This window comes from Neomonachus schauinslandi, chromosome 8, assembly GCF_002201575.2.
Source record: "Neomonachus schauinslandi chromosome 8, ASM220157v2, whole genome shotgun sequence".
NCBI lineage: Eukaryota > Metazoa > Chordata > Mammalia > Carnivora > Phocidae > Neomonachus > Neomonachus schauinslandi.
Window position 1 is genome coordinate 144,037,209 of NC_058410.1, and position 26,961 is coordinate 144,064,169.

General features: G+C 46.3%; 3 protein-coding genes and 4 non-coding genes across 8 annotated transcripts; 5 read left to right on the forward strand and 2 right to left on the reverse strand.

The window, feature by feature from the left end:
- Window positions 1-5,157: 5,157 nt before the first annotated feature.
- LOC110586612 (histone H4) lies at window positions 5,158-5,469 on the forward strand. The gene has a single exon (XM_021696850.1). The coding sequence runs from the start codon at window positions 5,158-5,160 to the stop codon at window positions 5,467-5,469; it is 312 nt and encodes a 103-aa protein (XP_021552525.1).
- A 2,228-nt stretch (window positions 5,470-7,697) lies between these two features.
- Window positions 7,698-8,083, reverse strand: LOC110586648 (histone H2B type 1-K). The gene has a single exon (XM_021696903.2). The coding sequence runs from the start codon at window positions 8,081-8,083 to the stop codon at window positions 7,703-7,705; it is 381 nt and encodes a 126-aa protein (XP_021552578.1). The 3' UTR covers window positions 7,698-7,702.
- Window positions 8,084-8,412: 329 nt separating this feature from the next.
- On the forward strand, window positions 8,413-13,833 carry LOC110586859 (histone H2A type 1-J). 2 transcript variants are annotated; one of them, XM_044917649.1, is made up of 2 exons: window positions 8,413-8,776; window positions 13,820-13,833. In XM_044917649.1, the coding sequence occupies exons 1-2, from the start codon at window positions 8,413-8,415 to the stop codon at window positions 13,831-13,833; spliced, it is 378 nt and encodes a 125-aa protein (XP_044773584.1). The 2 variants fall into 2 exon arrangements, with proteins under 2 accessions (XP_044773584.1, XP_021552844.1); XM_021697169.1 differs by lacking the exon at window positions 13,820-13,833 and having other exon boundaries at window positions 8,413-8,799.
- Window positions 12,157-12,343, forward strand: LOC123325653. The gene has a single exon (XR_006540581.1). It is a non-coding gene; the product is annotated as a U2 spliceosomal RNA (small nuclear RNA).
- Window positions 13,834-16,171: 2,338 nt separating the features above from the next.
- On the forward strand, window positions 16,172-16,243 carry TRNAH-GUG. Its single transcript has one exon. It is a non-coding gene; the product is annotated as a tRNA-His (tRNA).
- Window positions 16,244-21,471: 5,228 nt separating this feature from the next.
- On the reverse strand, window positions 21,472-21,544 carry TRNAV-UAC. Its single transcript has one exon. It is a non-coding gene; the product is annotated as a tRNA-Val (tRNA).
- Window positions 21,545-25,799: 4,255 nt separating this feature from the next.
- Window positions 25,800-25,873, forward strand: TRNAT-AGU. Its single transcript has one exon. It is a non-coding gene; the product is annotated as a tRNA-Thr (tRNA).
- The last annotated feature ends 1,088 nt before the right edge of the window (window positions 25,874-26,961 follow it).

A 26,961-nucleotide genomic window follows, 5' to 3' on the forward strand; every position in this document is an offset into this window, starting at 1 on the left:
GGGAGGAGGTCCCTGAGACAGATTACCTCTTTGGTGATTACCGGAAAATTTCTGACTGGTCAAAATTTACATTTCTGGGGAAGGTTGAAACTGCAATTCGATTAGGTATTAAGCCCTCGTTTGCTGACCTGGGGCCTTAACCTAAGTGAAGCCATTTGGGGCCTGCGGTTTTCTTTCTAACAAAAGAAACACACAAAAAAGAAATGCTAACTATACTTGTAACATGCCATTAATTTTACATCACACACATTTTAGACTCAAAATTATGGTAGCATCAATTTGGAAACATGAGTTTCAATGAAGAAGGTAATAAATTATAAAATTCTCCGTGAAATGGAAAAATAGCACCTATTTAAGAGGAGTCATTCGTTGACAACTGTACTAGGTCATACCCAACTAGCCATTGCACATGCAAAGTGAACAAGACCATTTCCTTGCCTTCAGAGCATTTATATTCCAGCAAGAAACAAAACAAACTTAAAAAAATATTAACTTTTAGGTTGTGATCAGTGCTATCAGGTTCACGGGCTGTGGAGAGACAGGTGCAGCTGTGGGTCTTCCCTTTTGGGTGATGATACTCATTTCCTGCGCCGCTTGTCACAATTTACCACCAACTGGATGGCTTAGGTAACAGAAATGTATTCTTACCCAGTTCTGCAGGCCAGAAGCTCAAGATGAAGGAGTTACCAGGGTTGGTTCCTTCTAGAGGCTTTGAGGGGGGAATTCCATGCCTCGCGCCCGGCTCCTGGTGGTGGGTAGGAATCCTTGGCGTTCCCTGGCTTGTGGCGGCTTATCGCCAACATCTGCCTTGAGCTTCACAGAGCCTTCTTCCCTGCATGTCTCTGTGCCCTCCCCTCCCCTTCTAAGGACACCAGTCATTAGATTTAAGGCCCACACTAAATCTCAAGATCTTCAATAATTACATCTGCAAAAACCTTATTTCTAAAAAAAGTGACATTCTGAGGAAACCAGGTAGACATAAACTGGGGGTGAAAGAGGACATGATTCAAGCCAATACAATGATCCTGGAAAAATTCTGACTAAATGGTATTTAAGCAGAGATTTGAATCATACCTGGTGGTAAATTATGCTGTTCTTTTGGGGAAAGTATTCTTTTTTTGTTTGTGTTTGTGTTTCAAGTTTTTATTTAAGTTCCAGTTAACATAGAGTATAATATTAGATTAGTATCAGGAGGAGAATTTAGTGTTTCATCACTTACATACAACACCCAGTGCTTATCATCACAAGTGCCCTCCTTAATACCCATCACCCATTTAGGCCATCCCCCCTGCCTACCTCCAGACACCCTGTTTGTTCCTTACAGTTAAGAGTCTGTTTTATGGTTTGCCTCTCTCCTTTCTTCCCCCGTATGTTCATCTGTTTTGTTTCTTAAATTCCACATATGAGTGAAACCATATGGTAATTGTCTTTCTCTGATTGAGTTATCTTGCTTAGCATAAAACCCTCTAGTTCCAATTTCATTCTTTTTGATGGCTGAGTAATATTCCACTGTGTATATATGCCAACTTCTTTATCCAGCCACCAGTCGATGGACATTTGGGTGCTCTCCATTGTTTGGCTATTGTTGATAATGCTGCTGTAAACATCGGGGTACATGTACCCCTTTGAATCTGTATTTTTGTATCCTTCAGGTAAATTCCCAGGAGTGCAATTGCTGGGTCGTAGGGTAGCTCTATTTTCAACTTTTTGAGGAGCCTCCATACTGTTTTCCAGAGTGGCTGCACCAGCTTGCATTCCCACCCACAGTGGAGGAGGGTTCCCCTTTCTCCGCATCCCCGCCAACACCAGTTGTTTCCTGTGTTACTGGTTATAGCCATTCTGACAGGTGTGCTGGGAGAAGTCTTCCAAGAAGATAATGCAAATACCCGAAGCCATCACATACATGAAGTGTTTCAGCAGGATCACAAAGCATAAGGAAGGTAAAGATCAAGTCTACGATCAAGAATGTGTAAGAAAGATCAAGAGCAGAGGGAACGAGGGTAGAAAGTGAGTTCACAGACACAGGCAGAGGTCAGACCGTGCCAAGCTGAGTTTTGCAGATCCTTCGAAATGACCATTCTAAGTTTTGAACGTGGGAACGGCATAAACCCAACTTACATAACTTTGGAAGTTCATTAAGACAAGTGTGTGGTGGACACAAAGTTCAGAATTAGTCTAAACTGTGGAAGTCTGAGAGACAGTGGCGGCTTGGCCTAAAGGCAGCCGTAGGTACAGGATGTACTTTACAAGCGTGACTAAGAAAGCTTGCTGCCGGCTGTGAGGTGTCCTGTGTTGCGGAGGAAAAAAGAAGTTTCCCTCTACCTGTTTCAGTTCTTGGCTGAGATTCCAATAATAAAAGACAGATTATTAAGAGAAAAACAACCAAAATTTTATCAACATGTATACCTCCTGTAGACACGGGAGATAGGAAAAATGAATAGACCCCCCCAAGATGGCCAAGCTACCCCCTCATATACCATCTTCAGCTAAAGACAAAAGAAAGGGGTATGTGTTGGGGTGGGGGGAGAGGGGAGCGACAGTTATGAGACAATACCAGGAAAAGCGAGATAAACAAGGATAAGTTTTGATATACACATTAAAGTAGGTGTCTTCTCCGTTAAAATTCTCCTGTAATTTAGAGTCTTCCTTCCTGGTACTTAGAAATGGCAATTTCCTTTATAAATGTAAATGTCTCTTACTAAAAAGTAACTTCTATTTTCAGACATACTCCTGTATATGCCATTTCTCAAAAATAATCAGTTCAAAATGATCCTTATGACAAAGAGGCATAGTTTGGGTGGCATATTCAGCTGCCCTTAACTGTGAAAGATACATGGAAAATACCTTGATTCAAAAGTTTATTTTGATCTATTACAGTCAGTTAGTATTGGGAAACAGCCCAAATAGCTTTGTATTTTTATAAAATAATACACTGTAGGTTTATAGAAAAATAAATACCTTTGGCTATCAATTTCAGAAACTATAAAGAGCCTGACCAACTTTTCAGCTATCCATCCATTGCTACCTTTTATCATGACTAGTGGCTATGCAAATATCCATGAAATCAGATAAAGAGGGAGGCTACTGGTTGATGGAAATTTTACTGATTTTTAAAGTAGAGAAGGTAGGGTCTGTAAAATGTATTCCAATGAACTAATGTTGGGGAGATAATAAGGAAGAAAAAAAAACAATGTTATTCTTCAATAAGCATAAAGCCAGAATATTATGCTCATCACTGGCAATCTTCTAAAGAAATGGCAAAGACAGAAAGAAATCTCACTTTTTTAGACCTAAGTGGATACAACCCTTTACGTTAGGTAGGATTTGCAATGTGGACTCAGATACCAGCTGAAGTTAAATTTCCCTTTCAAGACACTGGCAGATAGAGTGCTGTTGTTCTTGATGATTACACTTCAAAATAAAGGACTCAAAGATCCTTGAGGAAAATTCCTAAGTTAAGAGGCTGGCCAAAGACTTATTTAGCGATCAAAAGGATTTACCTACATTTGGGAAGGACAGAGAAAGAAATTCTGAAAGAGAAAAAGGAAAATAGAGGGACCTTCAGGGAGAAGTAAGTCTCTTATTTTCTATTTGTATTTGCCCTTAAACTAACCTATGCTATCCCCCCCTCTATAAAATATACTGAATTCGCCTCCCACTGTCTGAATGTTTTGTTTCTTCAAGTGTTTGGCAAGTTTTCTTCTATTGCAACATAAATGTAGAAAAAATTCTCAATATTTTAATGACATTTAAAAGTTATTTTTATATATTTTATGAAATTTAAATGGAATACTTTGGAAATACTGTAATGTAACATTGCTAAAAAAGTAACTCACTGAAATAAAGGATAGCAAGAAAATAATTGGATAACAAGGGGATTACAAGCTAATGCTGAAAAGAGTGATTAAATTTTCTCAGAATTTAAGCAATAGTATAATTGTCTATATATACATATTTTTTAACTAAGTATGTATTAAGTATATTCTTTTAATAAAGATTTTCTTAGAAAGACCAAATTCTTTTCCCTGCATTTGAATTTTATACTTGTTCATTAATGACAAATTAATTACTCTTGTAATCAATGAAAGTTTAAAAAATGTCTTTAATTATATTTTATCTAGAAAAAAAACACGACTGAGATACACTTAAAGACCTAGGTTGATGGAGAGATTCAGTACTTTTCAGGTTAGGAAGACACAATATTTCAAAGCTAACAAATTTACCATAATAAATGTATAGCCAAATACTAAGATATTTTTCAATGTTACAAATAATTATAATACTTCACCAGTACAAATAGACTCATCTGCATAACAGTGAAAATTCAAGAAATAATTTTAAGTGAACTATTCAATATATGAACAATTAATTTCCTCAAATCAGTGGAGAAAATATATAATATGCTATACTGATTAGCCAGCCCGTTACCATTTTTAAAAGTTAATTCTCTATACAAGAAACCAAGTCTGGATTATTATAGCTAAATTTTTTTTTTAATTGGTTCTACTCATTTTGAGTAAGGTATAATAGGAACTGCTGTGAAAGATACATGGAAAATACTTTGATTCGAAAGTTTATTTTGATCTATTAAAGTCAGTTAGTATTGGAAAACACTGTTTAAAATGAAAACTGGTACCCCTTTGGTGGTGGAAGAGAATTTAGCCATATACCTGGAAGATCTTAAAATTCTCTATTTTATTAGCACATCTTGTTCTACTTCTAGGAAGTTAGTGTTTGAAGCATATCCCCCCCCCCCATAACAAGGAGGAAGCCTTTACAAAATGGTATAGTCTATGCAAATACTGTTAGAAAAAGAAAATGCATGCATATATGTGCAGATAAAAACAGCACATTTTATTCTCTGTGCTTTTTTAAATGTATCCTCTACAGTGTTAAAGTTGCGTTGTTTCACGAAGATGGGATGAGAAACAGGAAAGAAAAGGAGAAAAAAACAGCCTTAGGTCTTGAGGCTAGAAAGCGCTCGGAGGACAAAAGGGAGCCCCCGCAGCGGGCGGTTCCTCTCCAGATCCCCTCCTCCAACCCAGAGGGACGTCCCGCCACAGCTCTGCCGGTTTTCACTCCGGTCCGCAGAGGTTACCTATAAGAAGGAGCGGCGCGCCCAGGCTGCACTTCTCTGCTTTCCTCGACTTCCCGGAGATGTCCGGCCGCGGCAAGGGCGGGAAGGGCCTGGGCAAGGGCGGCGCCAAGCGCCACCGCAAGGTGCTGCGCGACAACATCCAGGGCATCACCAAGCCCGCCATCCGGCGGCTGGCCCGGCGCGGCGGCGTCAAGCGCATCTCCGGCCTCATCTACGAGGAGACCCGCGGGGTGCTCAAGGTGTTCCTGGAGAACGTGATCCGCGACGCCGTCACCTACACGGAGCACGCCAAGCGCAAGACGGTCACGGCCATGGACGTGGTCTACGCGCTCAAGCGCCAGGGCCGCACCCTCTACGGCTTCGGGGGCTAGACAAGTGGTCTGATTCCTGTCATTTACTAAAAAGGCCCTTTTTAGGGCCCCCACGTTTTCCCTGAAAGGGCTTTAGTGCTGGTCTACGAACAGCTCCGCGTAGAGCCGTTGCGTAAGTTTTTGGTTCCGCTTTCGAGGTGGGTTCTGCGCGGGGCGCCGACGGGGAGGGAATGGTACCGAGTGACCCGGGCGGGGCCTCTGCTGACCAACCGCTTTTCGCCGCGGGGTGGGGACCGCATGGGATCTGGAGGCCTTAGATCTGAGGGACCAGGCCTAACACTAACCTGGGTTCCTTCGAATATGTTCCTTAATGCCGGGGCGAGGGGTATAAACAAAAGGAACAGGAACCACTCACCGGGATCCTGGAAAGAGGAGTGGCAGAGAGCTCTAGTTAGTAGTTTTCTCTACAGTGTGGAACACGTAGATAAAATACATTCGTTTCTCTGCTGCCATGTAAATTGCTGTATTTCCCCCATTACAAATAGCAGTGCTATGGGCATTGTCCACAGACGTATGCTTTCTCTGGTTGCAGATCTAGGAGTGGAATTGCTTGATAATGGGGTCTGTGCATATTCAACATGAAATGAGCAACTTGCTTTCCAAGGTTGTATTTTTAGTTTACACCCCCATATTCCACAAGTACTCTGAGAGTTCCTCTCCAACATTTCACTAATGGCAGACTAAAACTTTTTGCTGGTCAGCATTTGCTGAACGAAATCTCATGTATTTAAATTGCATTTCTCTGATTATAAAAAAGTTGCTTAGTTTCTTACAAGCTTTTTGGCTACTTTGGAGTCACGTCATAATGTTGGGTTTATATTTTTAGTAGTTTTCGCAAATGCTGCCTGTTCATATAGTAATTATTTCCCCTCTCCTTTAATTCCCCCAAAGAACTGCAGGCATAAGTAGACAAAAAAATTTAGGCTGCTGATCTCATTATCTGGCTTGGAGAGTCAGTCTTTTAGACTGATCTTCCTATTCTCTTAATAAGCAATGATTGATTAACCGAAAGCCTAAAATTTGCAAGGCATTATAAGACAAAGGTAGAGTGAAAGAGAAGAAACCATGCCTATAATAGTTTATTCAAATTTGTGCTAAATGCTTTTCTTGGGTTCTCTCATGTAATAATCTTCTGAGATCGGTTTTATTATTCTCATTTTAAATTGGCAAAAGGTACTGACGGCCAAATCAAGTAACCAAATCACAAACATTATATTCTATAACCAAACTTGTAATATTTTTAACCACTCTGGGTATCTGGAGCCATCACAATGAGTGGGTTGCAGTCCTGGTCCTTCCTAGGGTGGAGAACTGAGGGAATTGTCAGGACAAGTACAAGATGTGCCTCTGACCATCCCAATCTGACCAATTATTCCAGTCCCTTCTACAGTAGGTCTGACTGTGGGCCCGAGAAAGGCACTTTTATTCTCTCCTTCTATTCAGATTTCAGTCTCTGGAGAGCACAGAATTTAGCAGCTGAAATCACAAAGTTCAGATCAATCTTGTACAAACAGGCAAACAGTTGCACAGACTTCAATTTGCTCAAACCTACTTATGTGCCCTTGTCTTTCCCCATTATACCACCTAGCACTTACTATCTCTCTAGTCCTATGTATGACAAAGTAGTAACTTATCTTGTGAGCCATAGTATTCCATTTCCTTACTGGGGAGGTTTGTCTTGGCCTTGCAGACTCCCTCCCACCCCCCACACCCCTTTGTCTGGCTGGAGAGGCCAACTTTTTAAAGCTAGAGACCATTGCTCTGCCAATGTAATGCCCCTTCCTCCATGCGGAACCGCCCAGGACATGGGATAACCGCTGAGCGAAAAGGCTGACTTTGGGAGATCACTGGGGGCCAAATTTACTAATGTATAAACTGCCAACAGAGAAAGGCCACAGGACCCAGGCTGTTAGGATTTAAACAGGAAGCCACTCTCGGACACAACCAAAGGATCCACTTTCGCGCCAAAGGCAGGAATCATTTTGTGCTCACACACAACACACACTTGTGTTAACATCCGCTAAGGGCCCTGTTTACTGCACACATACGGCAGACACCGCAGTGCGTCGGGTTCCTTCTGGCCACAGCACGCGTTACTCGGTGAGATGGAATCCACATAACCGCCCCAGGGTAACTGCCTGAGCCGATCGCGCATTTGCAGCTCTATTACCGACAACTTAGTGGCTCTGAAAAGAGCCTTTGGGTTAAGTTTAAACACGCTTACTTTTCAAGTTCACTTGGCGCTGGTGTACTTGGTGACGGCCTTGGTGCCCTCGGACACGGCGTGCTTGGCCAGCTCCCCGGGCAGCAGCAGGCGCACGGCCGTCTGGATCTCCCGCGACGTGATGGTCGAGCGCTTGTTGTAATGCGCCAGGCGGGACGCCTCGCCCGCGATGCGCTCGAAGATGTCGTTGACGAACGAGTTCATGATGCCCATGGCCTTGGACGAGATGCCCGTGTCGGGGTGCACCTGCTTCAGCACCTTGTACACGTACACCGAGTAGCTCTCCTTGCGGCTGCGCTTGCGCTTCTTGCCGTCCTTCTTCTGCGCCTTGGTCACCGCCTTCTTGGAGCCCTTCTTCGGGGCCGGGGCCGACTTGGCGGGCTCGGGCATGCTGGCGACGACAGCGAAGGTGCTCGCGAAAGACGCGAGGAAGGGACAGCGCGAGCAGAGCGCAGCTTGTCCGTTTTATATAGAAGCCCTTATGCAAATAAGGCGTCAAGTACAGTCCCGCGCCTGATTGGTGACTGTTCAGCCCAACGTCAGAAGTTCGTTCTGCCCAATGGGAGCGCAAGGATCCCAAAGCTGCCTTTCCACTGGGCGACACAAAGCCACAGTCTTAGCCAATGCGCGACCTTCCTTTTGGCGCTCGACAGGGTTATAAAAAGTGCTGGGCTGGCGCTTTGGCTTGGGCGGCTGCTCGCGGTGCGTTTGGGGCCGTGATGTCCGGACGCGGCAAGCAAGGCGGCAAGGCCCGCGCCAAGGCCAAGACGCGCTCGTCGCGGGCCGGCCTGCAGTTCCCGGTGGGCCGCGTGCACCGCCTGCTCCGCAAGGGCAACTACGCCGAGCGGGTCGGCGCCGGCGCGCCCGTGTACCTGGCTGCCGTGCTGGAGTACCTGACGGCCGAGATCCTGGAGCTGGCGGGCAACGCGGCGCGCGACAACAAGAAGACGCGCATCATCCCGCGCCACCTGCAGCTGGCCATCCGCAACGACGAGGAGCTCAACAAGCTGCTGGGCCGCGTGACCATCGCGCAGGGCGGCGTCCTGCCCAACATCCAGGCCGTGCTGCTGCCCAAGAAGACCGAGAGCCACCACAAGACCAAGTAAGGAAGAGTAAGGTTAGGGACGTTGCAAAACAAAGGCTCTTTTCAGAGCCACCTATAGTTTCAAAGAAAAGGCTGATACACATGATCCGCGTTTCCATATTTTTGGTGCTGTTTCTTGGGAGTAGGAGGAACAACTCTACTGGTAATCTTAGACGTAGTCTGACCTACAGAAAGGGCAATTTGGAGATCGTCAGGGCTGAGGCTAACAGGCTCAGAAGAGTTTGTCCAAAAGTTGCAGATGGAACCAGATGGGCAAATCCCTGAGCCCACTTTAATGACGGTCCTATCAATTACTGGCTGTAAACGGCCAAAAGTAAAGCTAGAATGCAGTGACTATTGTCCCAGGACAAATTTAGCGACCTGAGTATAGTAGAAGAGTCCTGGAAAAGGACGACCTGACTTAAGTGGCCTAACTAGACATAATTTTCACCAGGTGATGGAATTCTTAAGGGTCATTTCCATTTTCTTCAGGATTTCATTCTGAAGGGAGTTACAGTCTGATTTATTGATTAAAGATACACAGAACTTACTGAGTCCATACTGGTAAATCCTTGGTCCTATTTCTTTGGAGCACATGTATCTACTTAATTCACTCTTACAGTAGCTCAGGACACAACAATGGATGCAACCTAGATATCTGCCTCCATTGAAATGACTTCTAGGCGGCGGAGACATAAACATACAATAGGTTAGGTGATAAATATCCTATGAAGAAAATAGAGAAGCTATAGAGCATAACAGGGACTCCTACTTTAGATAAAGGGTAAGTGTAGATAATTTCTTTAAAGGTATTACCTGATCAGAGGCCTACATAAATCAAAAGAAGATGAGCAAGGTAGACATTAGGGGAGGAGAATTCCAAGTAGAGGGAACTGAAAATGCAAAGGCCTAAGACAGAAAACATGTGGCCTTTGTTGGGAACAGCCAACAGGCCCTTAAGGGTATGATGGAAAAGCAGGTGGTGGGGAGCACAATATAGGACTTTGTAGGGTGAGTGAATTAATGTGTATGAGTAATCAGAAGCAATAGCAATCGTAACCTCCGAGATAATAAATTTGATAATGCCAATCAGATGTGAAAATTTATGGACTCCAACCCCCTTTTAAAAAAAAAAAAGACACTATAAAAGTAGTATTAACTTTATCATGTGGTTCACAAAGTTTTAGGAGCACGCAGTTTGTAATTCAATACGTACAGATTTTTTTGCTACTGAATGGAAGGAAGAAATTTTCCTCTGTCCAAGTTTCTTCTAACAATTAAATTGACATGAGACAGATTAACAGGAGGAAAAAAAAAAGTTTTATTATGTGCCTGGGGTGGCCCAGTAATGAAACAGACCTGAAAGAATGATCAAAGCAGGCAGTTTTTATACATTTTAGACAAAGACAAAAAAAGTTGTGAGGATTTGACAGGATAAAGAAAACAGATGTTTGGGAGCCTGAATTAGTTAGGAATTCTAAGTAAAAGTTGGGCTAAGGTAGTAGATTAGTAAAGAAGTAACAAGGTGTGTTTCTACAGCCTGCTTGGCTCTAAATTTCCTATCTCTGGTGACAAGGATGTCTTACTTCTTAGCCCTGGGAAGGTACCTTGAATAGGGGAGATGTGTTTCCTGCTTTCAGGGGCCAAAGGACCGTGTGATGTCCTTGCACCTGCTGTTTCCCGAGTAGTTTCCTTTCAAAATAATCACTATGCACTGTGGTACACTTTGGGGCGGCCTGCCCTGGGCCCCTACACTACTCCTAGTCTTTGCGTGCAGAAACCCTATTGACTAAAACAAGCATAAAAGGCAAGAGACCCGGGGAAAAGATTATGGTGACAGAGCCATGCAGGTCAGGTTCTCTGGGAGCAGATGCCAAGGTGGAGTTTGGGGTACAAGGTGTGATTAGGGACCAAGAGCTGTGAAAGGAGGAAGAGGAGCGAGGATGGGGCAGGGGAGAATGTCAGACAGACGTGGGCGCTCTGACTCCGGGGTGGCCTGCCAGCGATTCCCCAGGCTGGGCGAAAATCCCCCTGGACCAGTGTTTCTAGCCCTACTTTGCTCCACCCGGGCTGTGGGCTGCCCTGGACAAGGGTGTGACCTTGAGTGGGGTAAAGCAAACCCCGGGGGAGCTCAGCGGCTGCCCAGCTTCGGACCACAGTCACTCTGCAGCGGGGCAGCAAGTCGTCGTGGGGGGGTGGGGGGGGGCGCCCTCTGGACACCACATATTTAAGTCTCTGACATACATTAACATGAATATAAAGATCAACATTATGTCAATGATGGTATTTGAAAAACTTTTTAGCATATATAGCTAGTATTAACTACTTTCATCAGGGAATTCAAAAGGGATGTGTTTTCTTTTTCGAGAAATAATGAGAAAACCGACAGACTTTCTGAAAATCTTTAGTAACATTATATACTCCTGTAAGAGCCTTAGATGCTTCCATCCTTGCAAATGGAAGGTGACATAAAACAATTATAAGGACTACGCGAGGATCTTCCACTGGCCTGCTCGCCTTCCTCCAGATCCAGCAAATCACTTCACACATCTGCTACTGGGAAAGAATCCAGCTTTGCCCCATTAGGTGAAAGCTTCGAGATGAATAGTTGAGGCCCAAACGAGAGGAGAGTGAGCCTTTAAGGAGAGGTTTAAGGGTAGAATCCCCATGATGAGATTTGAGATTAGCGCTCTTACAAGAAGAGGAAGAGACCAGCGCACCTCCCTCCCCACAGCCCACAAACAAATTACGTGAGCACGCAGGGAGATGGCAACCCCTACAAGCCAGGAAACAGGTCCTGAGCAGACTCCGAGTCTGTCGGCACCTTGATCTTGTACTTCCTAGACTCCAGAACAGTGAAAAATAACTGCGTTGTTGGGTGAACTGGGGACATCCTGGGCCCTAGGACGTCGACCCAGCCAGACCCAAAGGAGTCCAGAGAACTCTTGGGCTTGTCCTGAGAAGGAATTCAAGGACAGACATGTACACAGGGGACACGTGACAGAGGCAGGAAAGTTTATTGAAGCAAAAGTAACACTCTCAAGATATGAGAGCAGGCAGCTCAAGAGGGAAAGAGAGAGCTGTGTGCCCCAGGAGTTGGGTTTCTATCTTTTATTGACCGTTGTTAACTAGGGGGCAGAATATTTATTACTTGGGGCTGAAAGCAGGGTTTCCCGCCTTTTCTTCCTCACTTGCCCAGGGCTTTCCTGTCATGGTGCCGCCATCTTGGGCCTGTCTGGTGGGATCCGGCTTCTCGCGGATGCTGCCGGGACAGGCCTCTGACCTTCCCCACAGCTGGCCACGGCCTCCTCCTTGCTGGCCTCCGGGCATCCCGTTAGAGCCTCACTAACTGTCTAACATTTGTTAAGCCACCCAGCCTATCGCTTCTGGGCCTTTTGGCTAAGATCAAGTGTAGTATCTGTTCTTATCAGTTTAAGCCACTCAGCCTGTGGTATTTGTCATACCATCTCCAACTGAGGAAGACAACAAAGTACAGTGTTACTTCTTCAGTCAGATTCTCAATTTGTAAGAGATAAATCTGTAAATCAGGATATTATCTACCCCAACACACAGCCCACACATAACTGCCTTCTCTTAACTACCTGGTCTTACATACTTTGGTCTAAAGTGTGCAAAACTTGGGTGAGAATGTTCAAAAGAAGATGTTGGAAGATTTTAGCAGGAGTATCACTATCAGATTTGCATTAACAAATACCAAATGAGAAAGAATAAAACTAGATTTAATTATTCAATTAATGTTTACTGAAAATGGGGATCACAATACATACTTTTCCCCATGTTCCATTCTTTACCCCCTTATTGTCATACCTATCACTAGATGGAGCTGTTGTAATGCATTGGGGATAGGGAACAATTGTAAGGTCAAATCTAATATTTAATATCAAATCAAATATTTATACCCCAAAGTAACTGCATGATTCAGATAATTAATAATGACAAAATCTCAGAAATACATGTGGTTATGGATAATGAGGATGCTTGACTAAGGACAAAAGAATATAACTTTATACCAGGCTGACTTTGTTGACATGGCTTCACTTACCAGGGAATCTCAATCCTAGGTGTGCTATTCTAAGCACCTGATAGGAGTTTTGATTATTTACAAGAATGCCTGACTGATATCTAGATCCACAACTGGCTGTTGGTATATGAATTTAAGGTCCCAAGCCTTCCTTGGAATATATAAAGGAAAGTATCAAAAGAACTCTGAGGGTAAAATTGCTCGTGCAAATGAATATTGTTTGACCTATCAAAAGCTAACCTTCTATTCATGGCAGAATTGCTAAACTCACTGATATTTTTGTGGGGAAATCATTGCATCTCCTACTTTGTTTGCTTGAAAAGTTTACAAATTAATAAAATTATCAGACCAGAACTACAAAGCACTGTCAGGGATCGGCCTGTCTGATGTGGTCTGGCCCCACCGCTAAATAAATCAGAAGGCTCCCTGAACATACTGTCAGTCTCCAAAATGTCCTTTCAGTAGATCAGTTTACATAAAGAGATAATATTAGAGTTGTCCCGTCCCTCTCCTGGGGAGAAGGAGTACTGTGTTACAGTGGTCATTTCCCCCCACTCTACCCTCAAGAACTAACCCACCAGTGTTGCCAGAAGCAACTAGAAATCATGGTGAGCTGCCTCTCTTCCCCAGGGAATCAGGTATGACGGTGCAGGGGTGCTTGATTTCAGTGTCTGACCAAGTGTGCGGTCATCTACTCTTCATCTCTTACCACCCACCCAATGTTTGCACCAAGTGGAGAGAAGTAGGAAGTTTAAGTTCGCAGAAAAGATCAAGAATTCAGCTCCAGACATACTAAATATGAAACGTCTATCAGACATCCAGGGGAGGTACCAACCAAGAGGCTGAATATCACATTTGGAGTTGGGGGTAGAGGTCTTGGCTGAAATGCCAGAGTGTGGGTACAACCAGATCTAATCCCCAAGGTACTGAGAGAAGGTGGAGAACAAGACCAAGCCTTGAGGACTTGAGGATGGAAGCATGAATCGGTGCATAAAACTGAGGACTGGGGGCTAAGGAAAAGGGACAAAAGTCCAGGGTGCGGGGTCCAAACGAAGAAATATTTCCAGAGGAGGGAGCGGCCACCCGTGTCAGGCGCTGCCCGGAAGTCAAGCACGATGAGGACAATCAACTACCCATTAGTGAAATGTGAATGTGTAAGTGGAGAGTTTGGGGAAACGCAGGCTGAAATCCATTCCCTAAAAGGAATGCGATGAAGGAAAGAAGACAGTGTGATGACACTTTCAGAAACTGGAAAGACAGTGACGTCAGTCGCTCAAAGGGTATTCGGGGAGCAAGGGAACACGTCTTCCAGATGAAGGAAATAAAAGCATCTCTGAATCCTGATAGGAAAGATCCCCTAGAGATTTGTTTTTTAATAATATAGGAGAGAGGGAAGAGTTGCTAGAACTATTATGCCCTTGCGTGGGAGAGAGGTTCTGAAATTTATTTCTTCTCTCTTTTTTTTTAAGATTTTATTTATTTATTTGACAGAGAGAGAGACACAGTGAGAGCTGGCTGCGGGACTTGATCCCAGGATCCTGGGATCATGACCTGAGCGGAAGGCAGACGCTTAACCGACCGAGCCACCCAGGCGCCCCCTGAAATTTATTTCTTATAGAAAATACAAGAATGCCAGGAGGAGGTAAGTGCCTGGCGTTGGTGAATGTAGAGCTAGTTGGTTAGACTAGGCCAGCCTGCCTTATCCGCGCGATCAGCACGGTGACGGGTCAGGGAAGATCCTCAGAAAGGCCTTTAAGTATAAAAAGCACAAGAAAAGAGGCTGTCCTCTGGGGCTTTGCCACACGGAGGACCAGGACACACAGGATTGGCTTTCCCTTCTCCTCGGAGAGAGACACATGCAGATCAATCCAACTGCCAAAAAACAGGCCAGCGGAGAATGCCGAAGGGCACGAGTGTCCACAGCAGCTTTCTAAATCAGGGGATTTAGAGGAAGCCCCTGAGGGAAGGAGAGGAAGAAGAGGGCCGCCTCCAGCAGGCCTGAGCAGGCAGCAGTCCACATTCCCCTTCCTTTGGCTGAGCGGAGCTCCTGTCCTGGAGACCAGAAAAATCCCTACTTCCCTTCTGGGATCAAAAACTTCATCTGAGGAGCAGGTAATTCTTCAGCAAACCTGCCAGTGTTAGGATGAATGGCTCTGTGTAGCCTAGAAGAAAAGAGACAAACTCTCAGAAAATTAAGCACAGCATTTTGGCTCTGCTGAGAAGCGTTATGTAGACAGCTGTCGACGTGCTTCTGAACTCCTTCGCTTGCATTTTCTGTGGATCTTTGCCCACCCGCGGCCCTAACCCCGGCATCCATCGTCCACACACAATAAAACCAGGCTTCAGCGCGTGGCCACCGGCTGTTGGGAGAAGTCGCTTTCATAAAGCATGGAATTGCAATCTCTGTCCATCACTCGTTCGGCGGCCAAGCGATATTCACGCAGAACCTGCTAAAAGTGGAGCCCGGAGCAGAACTACTGAACAGAACAGTTATTTCTTCTGGGGGCACAGTGGGGTAGGGAGGGGAGAGCAGACTGCCCCTTAATTAAAGTCATTGCAGTAAGTAATATGTCACAATGTCATAATAAGGGGCATTGAAAGAGAAGAAAAAGGGATCACGGAACAGAGAAAATACGATTTGACGTAGACTGGCAGGAATGCCTTGCGTGGAGAGGGGAGGTCAGGGGCAGCTTCCGCGATGGACTGAAGCTAGCAAATCGGACCCGGCAAAGAGCGGGCAGGGCGGCAGGGCAGCCTGCGTGGGGCCGGGGGGGAGGTCCCGTGGAGCTTCGGGCCGCACGAGCCGCACGCTGTTCCCTCCCGGTTCTGGCAAGCCCGTAGGCCCGAGAGAGAGGTCCTAAGGCGGCTGGAGCCGGTGCGCGCAGCGCGGCCTGCGGCCTGAGGCCTCGGGGCCTGCGGCAGGTGCGCGGCTCAGGACCCGGGACGCCGGCGAGGGCAGGACTGCGCGCCCAGGCCCCGCAGATCCTGACCACTTGGGCCACAAATGGTTCCCGGGAAGGTTCTCTTCGAAGCAGCGCCTCTCCAGCCCCGGCCGGAGGTCGGAGCACTTTGAAAGGCGGCGAGAGCCGCGCGCGGCTGGGAGCGGACGTGAGCGCGGTGGGTTCGTGAGTGCGAGCGGCCGCGAGCGTCGGCCAGGTCCCTGCGGGGACACTTCTCCCCTTTGGTTTGTCGGCCCGGAGCGAAGCCCTGGGGAGAGCGGGGGCACGAGGCGGCCCCCGGGGGCGTCCGGGAAAGGCCGCCCGCCGAGGCGCGCCTTTGTGCGGGCCGCGAACGCCGGGGTGCCCGAGGAGCGGGGCCGGCGGGGCCGGCGGCGGGCGGCGCCCCGTGGCGCGCCGTGATCGTACAGTGGTCAGTACTCTGCGTTGTGGCCGCAGCAACCTCGGTTCGAATCCGAGTCACGGCAGGAGTCTCGGGCCCCTCGGCACGCCTCCGCCTTTTCCCGCGCGCGTCCGCCGAGCCAGAGACGCCCTTCACCCCCTGCCCGCGCTCCCGTGGGGCTGCTTCGCTCCGCAGCCAGTCCCAAGGCCCACGGTCCTGTTGGCACCGCCTGGAAGCCCCAAGAAGAACGTGAGGTGACAGAAATGGACCTAGAAGTCCTTTCCCTTTAGCGCCAGGGAATGCGCACCCAGGTTGATTGTGGCAATCTTTCCTAGCACACGGACCGCACAGGCCACCCGTCGGGGCTGGGCCGGTGCGGAGAAATTGCGAACCTCTGGAGAAAATGGGAAGAACTTTTGGGGGGAAACATTATGGCTCAGAAGCATATCTAGCCTCTTCAGCTTCCAGAGCGATTTCGAAAGGGGCAGGTGGACCGGGTAAGGTGGCTGTAGAGGAGAGCCGACGTGAGGTGGGAGGGGGCTGGAAGGGGACAAGCAGACCCCCACCGAACTTCCAGAAGCCTGCTTCTCCCAGGGCACAGCGCTCTGACAACGCACAGTTGCTTCTCATCTCCCCCTGGGCCTGCAGATATTGAAGGCCCCCCAATGACTGTCTTCTGCCTGAAGATCTTCCATTTCCAAAAGCCTTCCCTTCTTAAGGCTGAACTAGCCCCCATTCCTCCCCCAACCGTCTGACACAGATTCTGCAACCCGCACCAGCAAACCTTCAGAGATATTGTAACTGGGCTGAAGTGGCTTATACTTTGGATGTCATCCCTCTGGTGGCCCCAGAGGTTTCATTCCACTCACAGTGTCATCCGTGGTCACCTGTATCACATCTGCTCTTTCATGTGTGTTATTTCTACTCGGTTTTCCATGGGTGAGGACAGGAATCAAGTATGTATTGACCCAGGAGGACCAGTTCCTGTCGATTCTTCTGCCACCGGGGAACAAGGAAAGTCTGATTTCTAACAGAGGCAAACCCCTGAATCTTGCACACATTTTCTTCCGTTCTTCCTGGCCTGAGTCGCAGGAAGTCACAGACCATGGCCCAGAGGCTACCTCTTCGTAACAGGGTTAGGGTCCTAAATCTGGCACTGAATTAACCTGTAGCACCAGGTGAGTGAGGGGGTAAAGAAGACCAATACTCTGGATTTGCTCAAAAAAGAGCTTGCTTGGCATGTACCAAATGGTACTTGGCGCCAAGCACATGTCTATATTAGATGTATCAAGGTCTCTGGCTCATGAGTATATTGTGAAGCTTTGAATAAGCATCAGCCAATCTGGTACAAACTGAGCAGGGGAGTTATGTGACAAAAACTTTGCATTTTCCAGGTATCCTTTCATGAGTGCATGAGTATCAGTCTGGGAGCATCCTACACAACCTGCTGACAACCTTTGCAAAGAGAAAACTGCCCTCCTCTCTGGCATTCATGATCTGGTTTTTAAATTTCTCTGTGCCTCATCACCCTCATCTCTCAGGGGATGCTAATGAGAATGACCACTTTTTACAACTGTTCTAAAGACTTAAGGGCCTAATATGCATGATGGCACTAGCTTACTGAGCTACAAACCAAAAACATGATCGAATAAGCCATTGTTATTGTTAAAAAAGTAAATCTCATGGCTACTTCTGTGGCCGAGGGCCTTTGTGAAGCAGTGATGTTGCAAACACCCACGCAAAACTCAGCATCTTTTTTAAATGACTGCAATCTTGTGCTGTTTTCATGGTAATGAGCTCATTCCCACCATGGCAGGCAGAGTTTTGTCCATCCTCAGGATTAAGGCTTACTTCAAGATTTCAGCTAGTCTATTTCTAAAGCTGATCATCGCCAAAATGTTTGCCAATAATAGGCTATCAATTTGGGGAAGGCACAGAGAGAGGTCTTGGAGAAAGGCAGATGGTAGGAAGAAGGCCACAAGTCAGGGAATCGGGAAAAGGAAAGACTGGCGTCCAAGAAACGTTCTTTTACTATGAGCAGAAGTCCCTCTGGACTCGCACACTAGGCGGGGGCTTGGAGTATGCATTTCTCCCCAGTGTGCAGCGATCTGTCCGTACTGGGACCATTCTAGCATCTCCTTTATGCCAGCCTGGCTGCTCGTATTTTGGAAAGCTTTCCACAGGAGAAACGAGGGGCTTTTCCTCCAGGACCTCACAAAGGACCTCAGGAGAGAAAGCTTAAGAAGTGTGTAGGTGCTGGCCGTGGGATGAGCCAGGTGGCGAGCAGAAGGTCCCGGCTCCCAGCAACAAGATTCAGAAGCAGCCCTACACTTGGTTAAGGAACAAAACTTGGATCTGAACCTCCACAGGCCTCCAGAGGTCTTCTTACTGCTCTGTGTCCTTCTTACGGCCTTCTTAGTCTTCCCTTGAAGTGTGAGGCCCAGGGCAGGACAGACTCCTAAGGACAGAGGTTGGAAGAGGAGGGGGGCAGATCGGAGCAGATCAGGTACAGCAGTCTTAATGAGAAGAGACAGAAGGGGTGACTCACGTGGCGTCTCCCTCAGGGCTCTTGGTAGACCCAAGGCTGAGAAAGAGTTTTTAGCAATTCTCCTCCACTGCTTTAGCTAAAATATCTAAAATCTTTGCTTTTCACATTTCAGCCTGTGAGCTGCCTGTAATTCATTTTTATGTATATTTTAAAGTATGGATTTTTTTTTCCCCGAATATGGATAATTGAGTCCACGCTACTTAATGAGTAGTTGACATTGCCCTCTGCCCCGTCCTGCCACCTGGGTCAGATACGATGGTTTCATTATTTGCTTTGGTCTATATTGTGCCATCCATTCTGTTCCATCGGTTTACTTATATACCTCTGCAAAAATACCATATATATTCATTGTTATCCTTTGCAGCACCTGTAATATTTACAAGAGGAAGAAGTTCAGGGCACCTGGGTGGCTCAGTCAGTTAAGCATCTGCCTTCCACTCAGGTCATGATCCCCGGGTCCTGGGATCGAGTCCTGCATCAGGCTCCCTGCTCAGCGGGGAGTCTGCTTCTCCCTCTGCCCCTCGCCCTGCTCATGTTTGCTCTCTCTCAAATAAATAAATTTTAAAAATCTTAAAAAAAAGAGAGAGAGAAAGCAGTTCTACTATCTTTTTCTTCTTTTTAAAAATGATTTAGCTTGCCAAACTCTCTAGTCCTTCCCAGTATTAGAATCTGTTGGAATTCTGATTGAACTCTCACTTAATATATATTATAATTTTAAAGAAACTTTGCATTATTTTATAAAGCTCTTGCTCTCATTAATATGGTGTATCTCTATATTTACTTGAGCAGTTTTTGATCTTTCCATGTTTCATAACTCTTCCTGTGTAAATATCACACATAATTTGTCAGATTAATTCTTAGGTATAATTTTTCAAGCCTTATTCTCTATCTGCTTCTGAATTAAAATTATGAACCGTATCTAGCAAATGTGCTAAACTCATTTATTGATTTTAAACGCCTATCGATTCTCTGTTTTCTCTATAGACATCATATCATCTGCAACAAATGGTTCCTTATTTATTCCTTTTTATTCCTTATCTATTCCTTTCCAATTTTAAATCGTCCTAACAGACTATGAATTCTCCTCCCACGTGGGGTGAGTAATGTTATTTTTATTTGCACAGTTTTCAATAGATCTTATTATTTCAACCCCAAATTCATCCCCCAGTTATTGAAATCTCTTTTGAGGATGTCTACGCACATCCAAGTTGCTCTCCACTTTTCATCTCCTTGAGTTTGTCTTCCCCAGACATTCCTGACCTCTTGCAGTCTGGCTCCCTGTGAATACATGAGGCTCCTGTCGTCTTGGCCCATCCCTTGCTCGTCTCTTATGCTGTATTTATATCTCCTACTTTCTGTGTCTCAGGTCTCCCTATTTCTCAACTGACGTTTCATTTTTACAGAGATCCTGGGGAAGGGAGTACTAAAGGTAGACTTTACAAAGCCAAGCACATTTGAAAATGTCTCTCTTTTGTGTTCATACTTGATGGATACTCGGGTTTCACATTGAATCTAGGGTGGATTTCATCTTCTTTGAGATTGGAAACCATGGCTTCATTGTCTTCCAGCTTTCAATGTCAACCTTGAAAAATCAGCTGTTCCGTTAGCGGATCCTTTTTGCAACTTGTGCTCCCCCCAAAACACACCCAGAAGATTTTATGTTCTTTTCTGTTTGCTCGGTAGTCAAGGATCGGGCTATTTTATCCTTTTGACTGAATATTCAGTGATCCCTGACTGCCTAGAAGTTTTTTTTTTTTAGGGTTGTGATATGTACCTGACTTTTCGAAGTTCATCTTCCTTGCATTTTCCCTATTATTTATTTTTAGAAGTAATATTTAGCTATAACACAGCCTCATCTTTTCCTCAAGTATAATTTTTCTCTCTCCTTCAGCACTATGTTTTTGCTTGATATTCCAGAATATCCCATACTTTCTGATCTACCTGTTGAATCTTTCATTTCCGATCATATATTTTTGTTTTACAGGAGCCTCTTTCCTTGCGTAAAGAGATACACCTGCTGTTTGGGTATCCAACGCCGTGTCCCACCTCTCTGAGTACCTCAGTGTATTCTCAGCATTGTTCCATCGACCTAGCCCTTATCCCTCAAGTTGCTTTTGGTTTCTGTGTTTTCAGTACCTTGCTGTAATACAGCCTTCAAATATGTGACAATTCTGACTTTTCTATTCCTAGCCAAGAGCAGGATCCTGCAAAGGTGACTGGCAGCTCGGGCCCTTCGACGGCACGGTTCCCTGGGCGGGGAAGCGGCCCTGAAGAGGCCCGGGAAGGCTCAGTGTGGGGGGCCGAGGTCTTGGCAGATGCGCCCTGTCTCCAGCGCAGCGGCCGGCCGCGTGCCGCGCCCCCGGGCCGGGCCCCTGTGCTGAGTCCCGACCCCCGGCCCGGCTGCGCCGCCTGACCCGCACCCCATCCGCGCCCCGCGCCCGGGCGGACAGTCGTGGGAAGCCCTGCAGGGCCGCGTCTCGAGCACGCAGGCGTCCCTCGGACCCTGCCGGTGGCTGCACGCGGCGGGAACAAGCCTGTTCGGTGACGACAGCCCGCCGCTGAGCGGCGTAGGAGGGAGCATCTCCTGAACAGGGATCACTGAATATGCCTGTGTCTCTCAGCGCTCTCAGAAAGCCTTAACTTAAAAAAAGCGGGGGGTGGGGAGTGGGGGGTGGGGCGCGGGGAAGGAGAGCACTGGAAATGAAACCCGAAACAGCCCCGCCGCTTGCCTTCGAGCAGCGGCGGAAAAGAGAGCGCGTCGCCGCTGGTTCCACTGGGGATCGAACCCAGGACCTTCTGCGTGTAAAGCAGACGTGATAACCACTACACTATGGAACCGCAAGCTGCCAAGCGCCCGCCTGTCCCCGAATACAAAAGTTGCCGGACAAACACGTCGAAAAATGCCTCTGAGTATCCAACCGAAAGGCGACTGTCTCGGCACCGGGGGTTTTTAACGGCGTTCCTGGCGCGCGCACGAGCTTGAAGCGCCTCAAGCCGAGGCATCCGTGGACGCGCGAGGAAAACCTCGCTAAAGCCGCCGTCTGGACGCGCGCCCTTTGAACACTTCCGGGCTGCCCCGCGTTCACGCCCTCGGCGAGACCAGGTATTTGGGGCGCCTCGCACGCGCCACGCCCCGTGCGGGTGCTGCGGGTTGGAACCCCCGCGGGCACGCACCTTCCCCCGACGTCCCCGCGAGTACCGGCGGCGCGGTGAACGCGTCCTTAGGTCGAGGAAATTACAAACCAAGCGAGCAGCACTGTCCTGACCTTTATTTGCGACTGGGTCAGAGCTGGGGTTAAGCTTAGGACGTTTATGCACCATGATGGGACACACATGCATGTTTTCAACTATCGGGGTTCAGAGCATGCCACCCCAAAATACGCATCGCTGGCATATTGCTTATTTTGAGTTAAAGGCACTTGGAAAACAGCAGGTGGAAGAAAAAGAACTCTTGACCTTCCTTTTTCTTCCTGAAAGCAAGGCGTAGAATACCCCGTAAGGGAGCCCCTCCCTGCCCCCGGAGGAAGGAAGCCTTCTTATCGCCAGAGCCAGGGCGTCCAGGCCAAGAGAAAGCTGTACCAAAACCCCGGTTAAACTAACCCTTATCTTCCCAGTCACTTGGCCACGGTTAACTGCCCTCCCCACAACCCCTTTGTCTTGTCCCACTTTCACACTGTTGGCCCAACCTAGTATGTAGGCCAGGGGCTCTGCTTCTTGGAGCCTTTTTCTTCTTGTGAGGGCCCCCACGTCCATGTAAAACTGACTTCCTGTGTTTTTTCCTATTAATCTGTTTTATGTCCGTTTAATTCTTAGGCCCAGCCAGAAACCCTAAAAGCATAGAAGAGAAATTTTAGCTCACTTACACAGTCTCTGTTTCCTCCTTCCTGGGACACAGTATGGGTCTGAGGGTCTCCTTCAAACTCTGGGCCCTGCTCTCCAGGGCCTTAGGGAAGAGTTAGGAGGTGAAAGTCAAGTCACTGGTGAGCACCACTAGGCCGAGGAGGTTGTTTGTGGGCCACATAATCCTTCTGTGTCACCCGAGGTCTTCTCACTTCACATTTTAGCTGAGGATAAAATTCCAGTAGACTTAGAAACTGATGGACTTGGGCAGTTATGCCAAATCCATGGTAGGCTAAGACCATGGTAGAAAGATCCAATCATGTACCTAGTAAACACTGCCTTGTAGGATTAGTTTCCCAAACTCTGGTGGTAAGGTGCAGGATTCTAGGAGAGAGAAATATAAGCAAATTTCCTGAGTGCAAAATAGAAATTCATAGGTTTTCTGGAACCAACAAGAGGGGTTTCCAGTTCCTATTGAAGAGGACAAATGAGAAGATTATTTGCCACAAGCAAGGATTAGACTCATGCAAACTTTAAGTTCAGCATCTTGCCCACTCGTGCATCCCAGCAACTTAGAATCTGTATTCTCGTATCTTTTTCTTGTAAGAACAGTTTGGGAAACCTAGGGTTGACCTTATAGGTCCGTGAAACATAGACCCAGGATTACAAGAACATAAACAAAAAAAATCTATGGAAGATTATCTGATGGGAAATTCATAAAATATAATTCAAACAATTGTTTTATTAAAATATATTCTTCCCATGCTATGACGTGTACAGGGTATTAGGAAATAACTGGATTCTTCCTGACCTTGCAGATAAATATTCTAACAGGAAAAATGCATGATTTTATTAAATACCTAATTGCATGAAAATATGAAGAGGCTAAGATAAAGGACACCACACAAGCAATCACACATCTTGGAGACCCTTACCAAACCAAAGCTTTGAGAACCAGAAGACACAGTTCTAATAGATTGTCATATAAAAAACCAGTACACTTACGTAGAGTACTAGATGGACCAACGTCTCACATCTGAAAAAGAAAATCTACACATCTTTTGTTTTTTTAGAGAGGACATTTTTTAACTTAGTAACAGAGAAAGACCTCTGAAGCATAACCTCAAAAATACAAACCATGGGGTGGGGGGAAGAGAAATCCTTAACAAAATCAAGGATCTGTCATTAAGTTCCTCCACTGACAAGTCAACAGACAGGTAACACATTGGGAGATGATTTTGCAAGATCTAAATCCACAGTAGCCCAATAACCACAATACACAGTATCCCCCCCACCCCATGCATCAATGTGAAAGACACACCAACCTCAATAAGAACATAGGCAAATTATAAGAAAAGAGTCAATGTCCTAAGATGCAGGGCCAGTAGCTAACATATAAACCGATGCTCAGAATCTTTAGAAGGCATAAATGCAAATTAAAAAAAAAAAAAACAATGATGAGATTCATTACTCTATGCATATTAGATTACAAAGTAGAAAGCTGAATAGTGTCGAGCGTGGACAAGAATAATGGGGCATGCACAGCTGGTGGAGTGTGGACTGGAGAATAGACTGGGATTAGTTAGTCATTCTGCTCCTACAACCCAATGAAATTCTCAAACACGGACATAAAGGGGGTGGAGGAAAAGGTCGTGTAATTGGGACTCGGGGGACAGTGGAGGCAACCTGTGAGTCCGCCACTGGGACAGAAGAGAGGAAACACATCGTGAGTGCCCACCAAGGCATTGTATATAGCGGTTAGAAGCCACGATTTAGGTAGACACAGGGCAATTTTGATGGATCTTAAAGTCATGATGTTTTTAAAAGACACAAAAATATATAATATACCATTTATGTAAATTTATTATATATGTGCACACAATGTCAACTTTACAAAAAATACATATTGAAATGATGTACAATAAACAAAGTAGCTTATATAAGGAGAGGCGTGGCAGCAGGACCTCGGGACAAAGGGAATGCATAAACCTTGAAGTGTTGTAAGAAAGGGCAAATAGGTCAGATACAGGGTAGACTGGAAAAGCCGGAGATGTCCAGAGGAAAGCAGGTAACAGAGGATCTGTCCCAAGGAAATCTCCCACGGCCTTTCTCACCCCGCCAGAGTCTTGCCCTCTGTGGCTGCCCAGTGAATGCGTAGCCGTCACCACTCATAGAGCACAAAGTGGGTATCTAAACACCGCAGGATGATGGTCCCACCTGCTCCTCCACGCTAAGCTGCATTCAGGCTACACCCGCCACGACCCCTTCTGCTTTTCCAACACCTGCGGCAGAACTTGTCAGAGGAGAGGTCATGTGACTGGACTAAGCCCCTCCCTGTGCCAAGCCCAGATCCCACGGGCATCCTGGGGGGGGGGGGGGGGCGGGGGTTAGTTATCACATTGTACCCCAGTTTTCTCCTGACTTCTCTGTATCCTCCACTCAGTTTTTCTGTCTTGATGAAGACAGAGATCAAGTCAGTTTTAACCCAGCGGGTCAATGAACAGAACCAGACTGTGCCTAAAGTCGTTTCCTCCTGCGGAACTCCGCGCTGAGCAACAAACACATCGTGCGGGGCTCCAAACCGTCTTTGAAAAAAAGGGCCTGACATTGCCTGGTTTGGGCAAGTTGGAAGCTGGGTGGCCGAAACTCTCTGCATCAGCGTGTCCTCATCTCGGCCAAATTAGATAAAATGGAAGGAAGCGTAATAGTCTTGTTCAAATGCAATAAATTAGCTCAGAAGGTAGCACTGTGGGTTTGTACCTGGCGGTAGTGGGATTAGTTCTCACTGTTTGGGGGGTGGGGGGGTAGGTGTTAGGGCAAATTGTTTACACTTGTTTTCTTGACCGCCCTCTAGAATACAAATTCTATAAGGAAGGAAAGTTTGTTTGTTGTTCACTGTTCTATCTTCGATACCTAGAAAAGTACCTGACATACATTACCTACTCAACATTTGTGGACAAAATGAATGAATTAAAGCAGAAACAAAATTAAAAGGTGCTGCAATATCCAATATTTCCCCTAGATGGCGATAGTCGCCATAAAATAGGAATGTAACCCATTTTTTTTTATTTTGAAATTTTTAAAACCTTGCATTGAAGAATGCATTTTTTAAATGTTGAAGTTTCTGTTTTAGTAAAAGCTCAGAAACACAGATACCTTCTCTTTGTCACAAAATCAAATGAATTTCTGACAAATTCTACATTTCACAGAAAATGGTATAAATGTGATATAACTGAACATAAACGCAAAAAGGGGCTCCGTGGCTTAGCTGGTCAAAGCGCCTGTCTAGTAAACAGGAGATCCTGGGTTCGAATCCCAGCGGGGCCTTCTTTGTTTCGTTTTCTATTTTCAACAGTGTCGTTGCCTTGGAATATGTTGGAGTCGCCTTGAAGAATGTATATGGCAGGTAGAGCCTGTGTTCAATTGTTATTCCAGCTGAGGAGAGTCTCTTGCTAGGTGATTGCATCACATGATGAGGGACTGGGGTGAAGGGAAAATGAGTCACGTTTCCATAGCTGATCAAAGCGATGGCTTTGCTGATGATAGGTAAGACCAGGTTAGGAACCGAGCACCAGTTATCTTGCAGTAGGTGATAGAAAGCAACATCTCACATTCTGTCGTGGAAGTTCAGTCTCCAAACCTCTAAATCTGTGACGGCCAATATTTTCAGCTAAATGACAGAGTTTGGTTGTCAGTGTCAGATGAGGAATTAATAAGCCATGGCATCCGGTTTGTCAGACTCATAGTTTATGAAGACAAGTAAGAGAGCACGGGGGACATTTACACTCTCACCGTTCTGGTTTGGGCAACCCTAAGAACTGTCATCTTTGTGCATCTGAGTGTAAGGGGCAAGACCGGAGCTCAATGAACTTTTGCAGAAATAAATCATAAGCTAAGCTAAAAGGCCTGGGTGGCACTGGCCGACGCTCTGGGCTTTTCCGTCTTGTACAGAGATTTCAAAGGTTATGACTGGAGCTCCTTGAGAGGCACTGTCTTTCACCTGGTCCCGCCCCGTGCCTGAAATCCCACTTACACTCCACAGTAAACCTGGTTTCATCTTCCTTTTATTCCCAGCACCTCTGCCCCTCCCAACTTTCAAAGGAATGTGAACAAAAACATGGCGGTGAAGGGTAGCAGATGATACCACCCCAAAATCTGCCACTTTGGCATATGGATTATTGCGAGCTGAAAGCAAGTGAGAAGAAGCAGATTCCCCAAAAGTTCTCTGCCCTCCCCCTACCTGCCTAGAAGCAGGACAGACGTTTACAAAGAGGTCCCTTCTTCCCTCTCTACCGGGAAAGACAAAGGTTACTCCCCAGAGACAACTTTAGAGCCTATCAGCCCGGCAATGAAGTCAGAAACTTCACTAACTAGCTTCTATCTTTGCCCTTGGCAATCTGCCTTCCCTTTGTTAC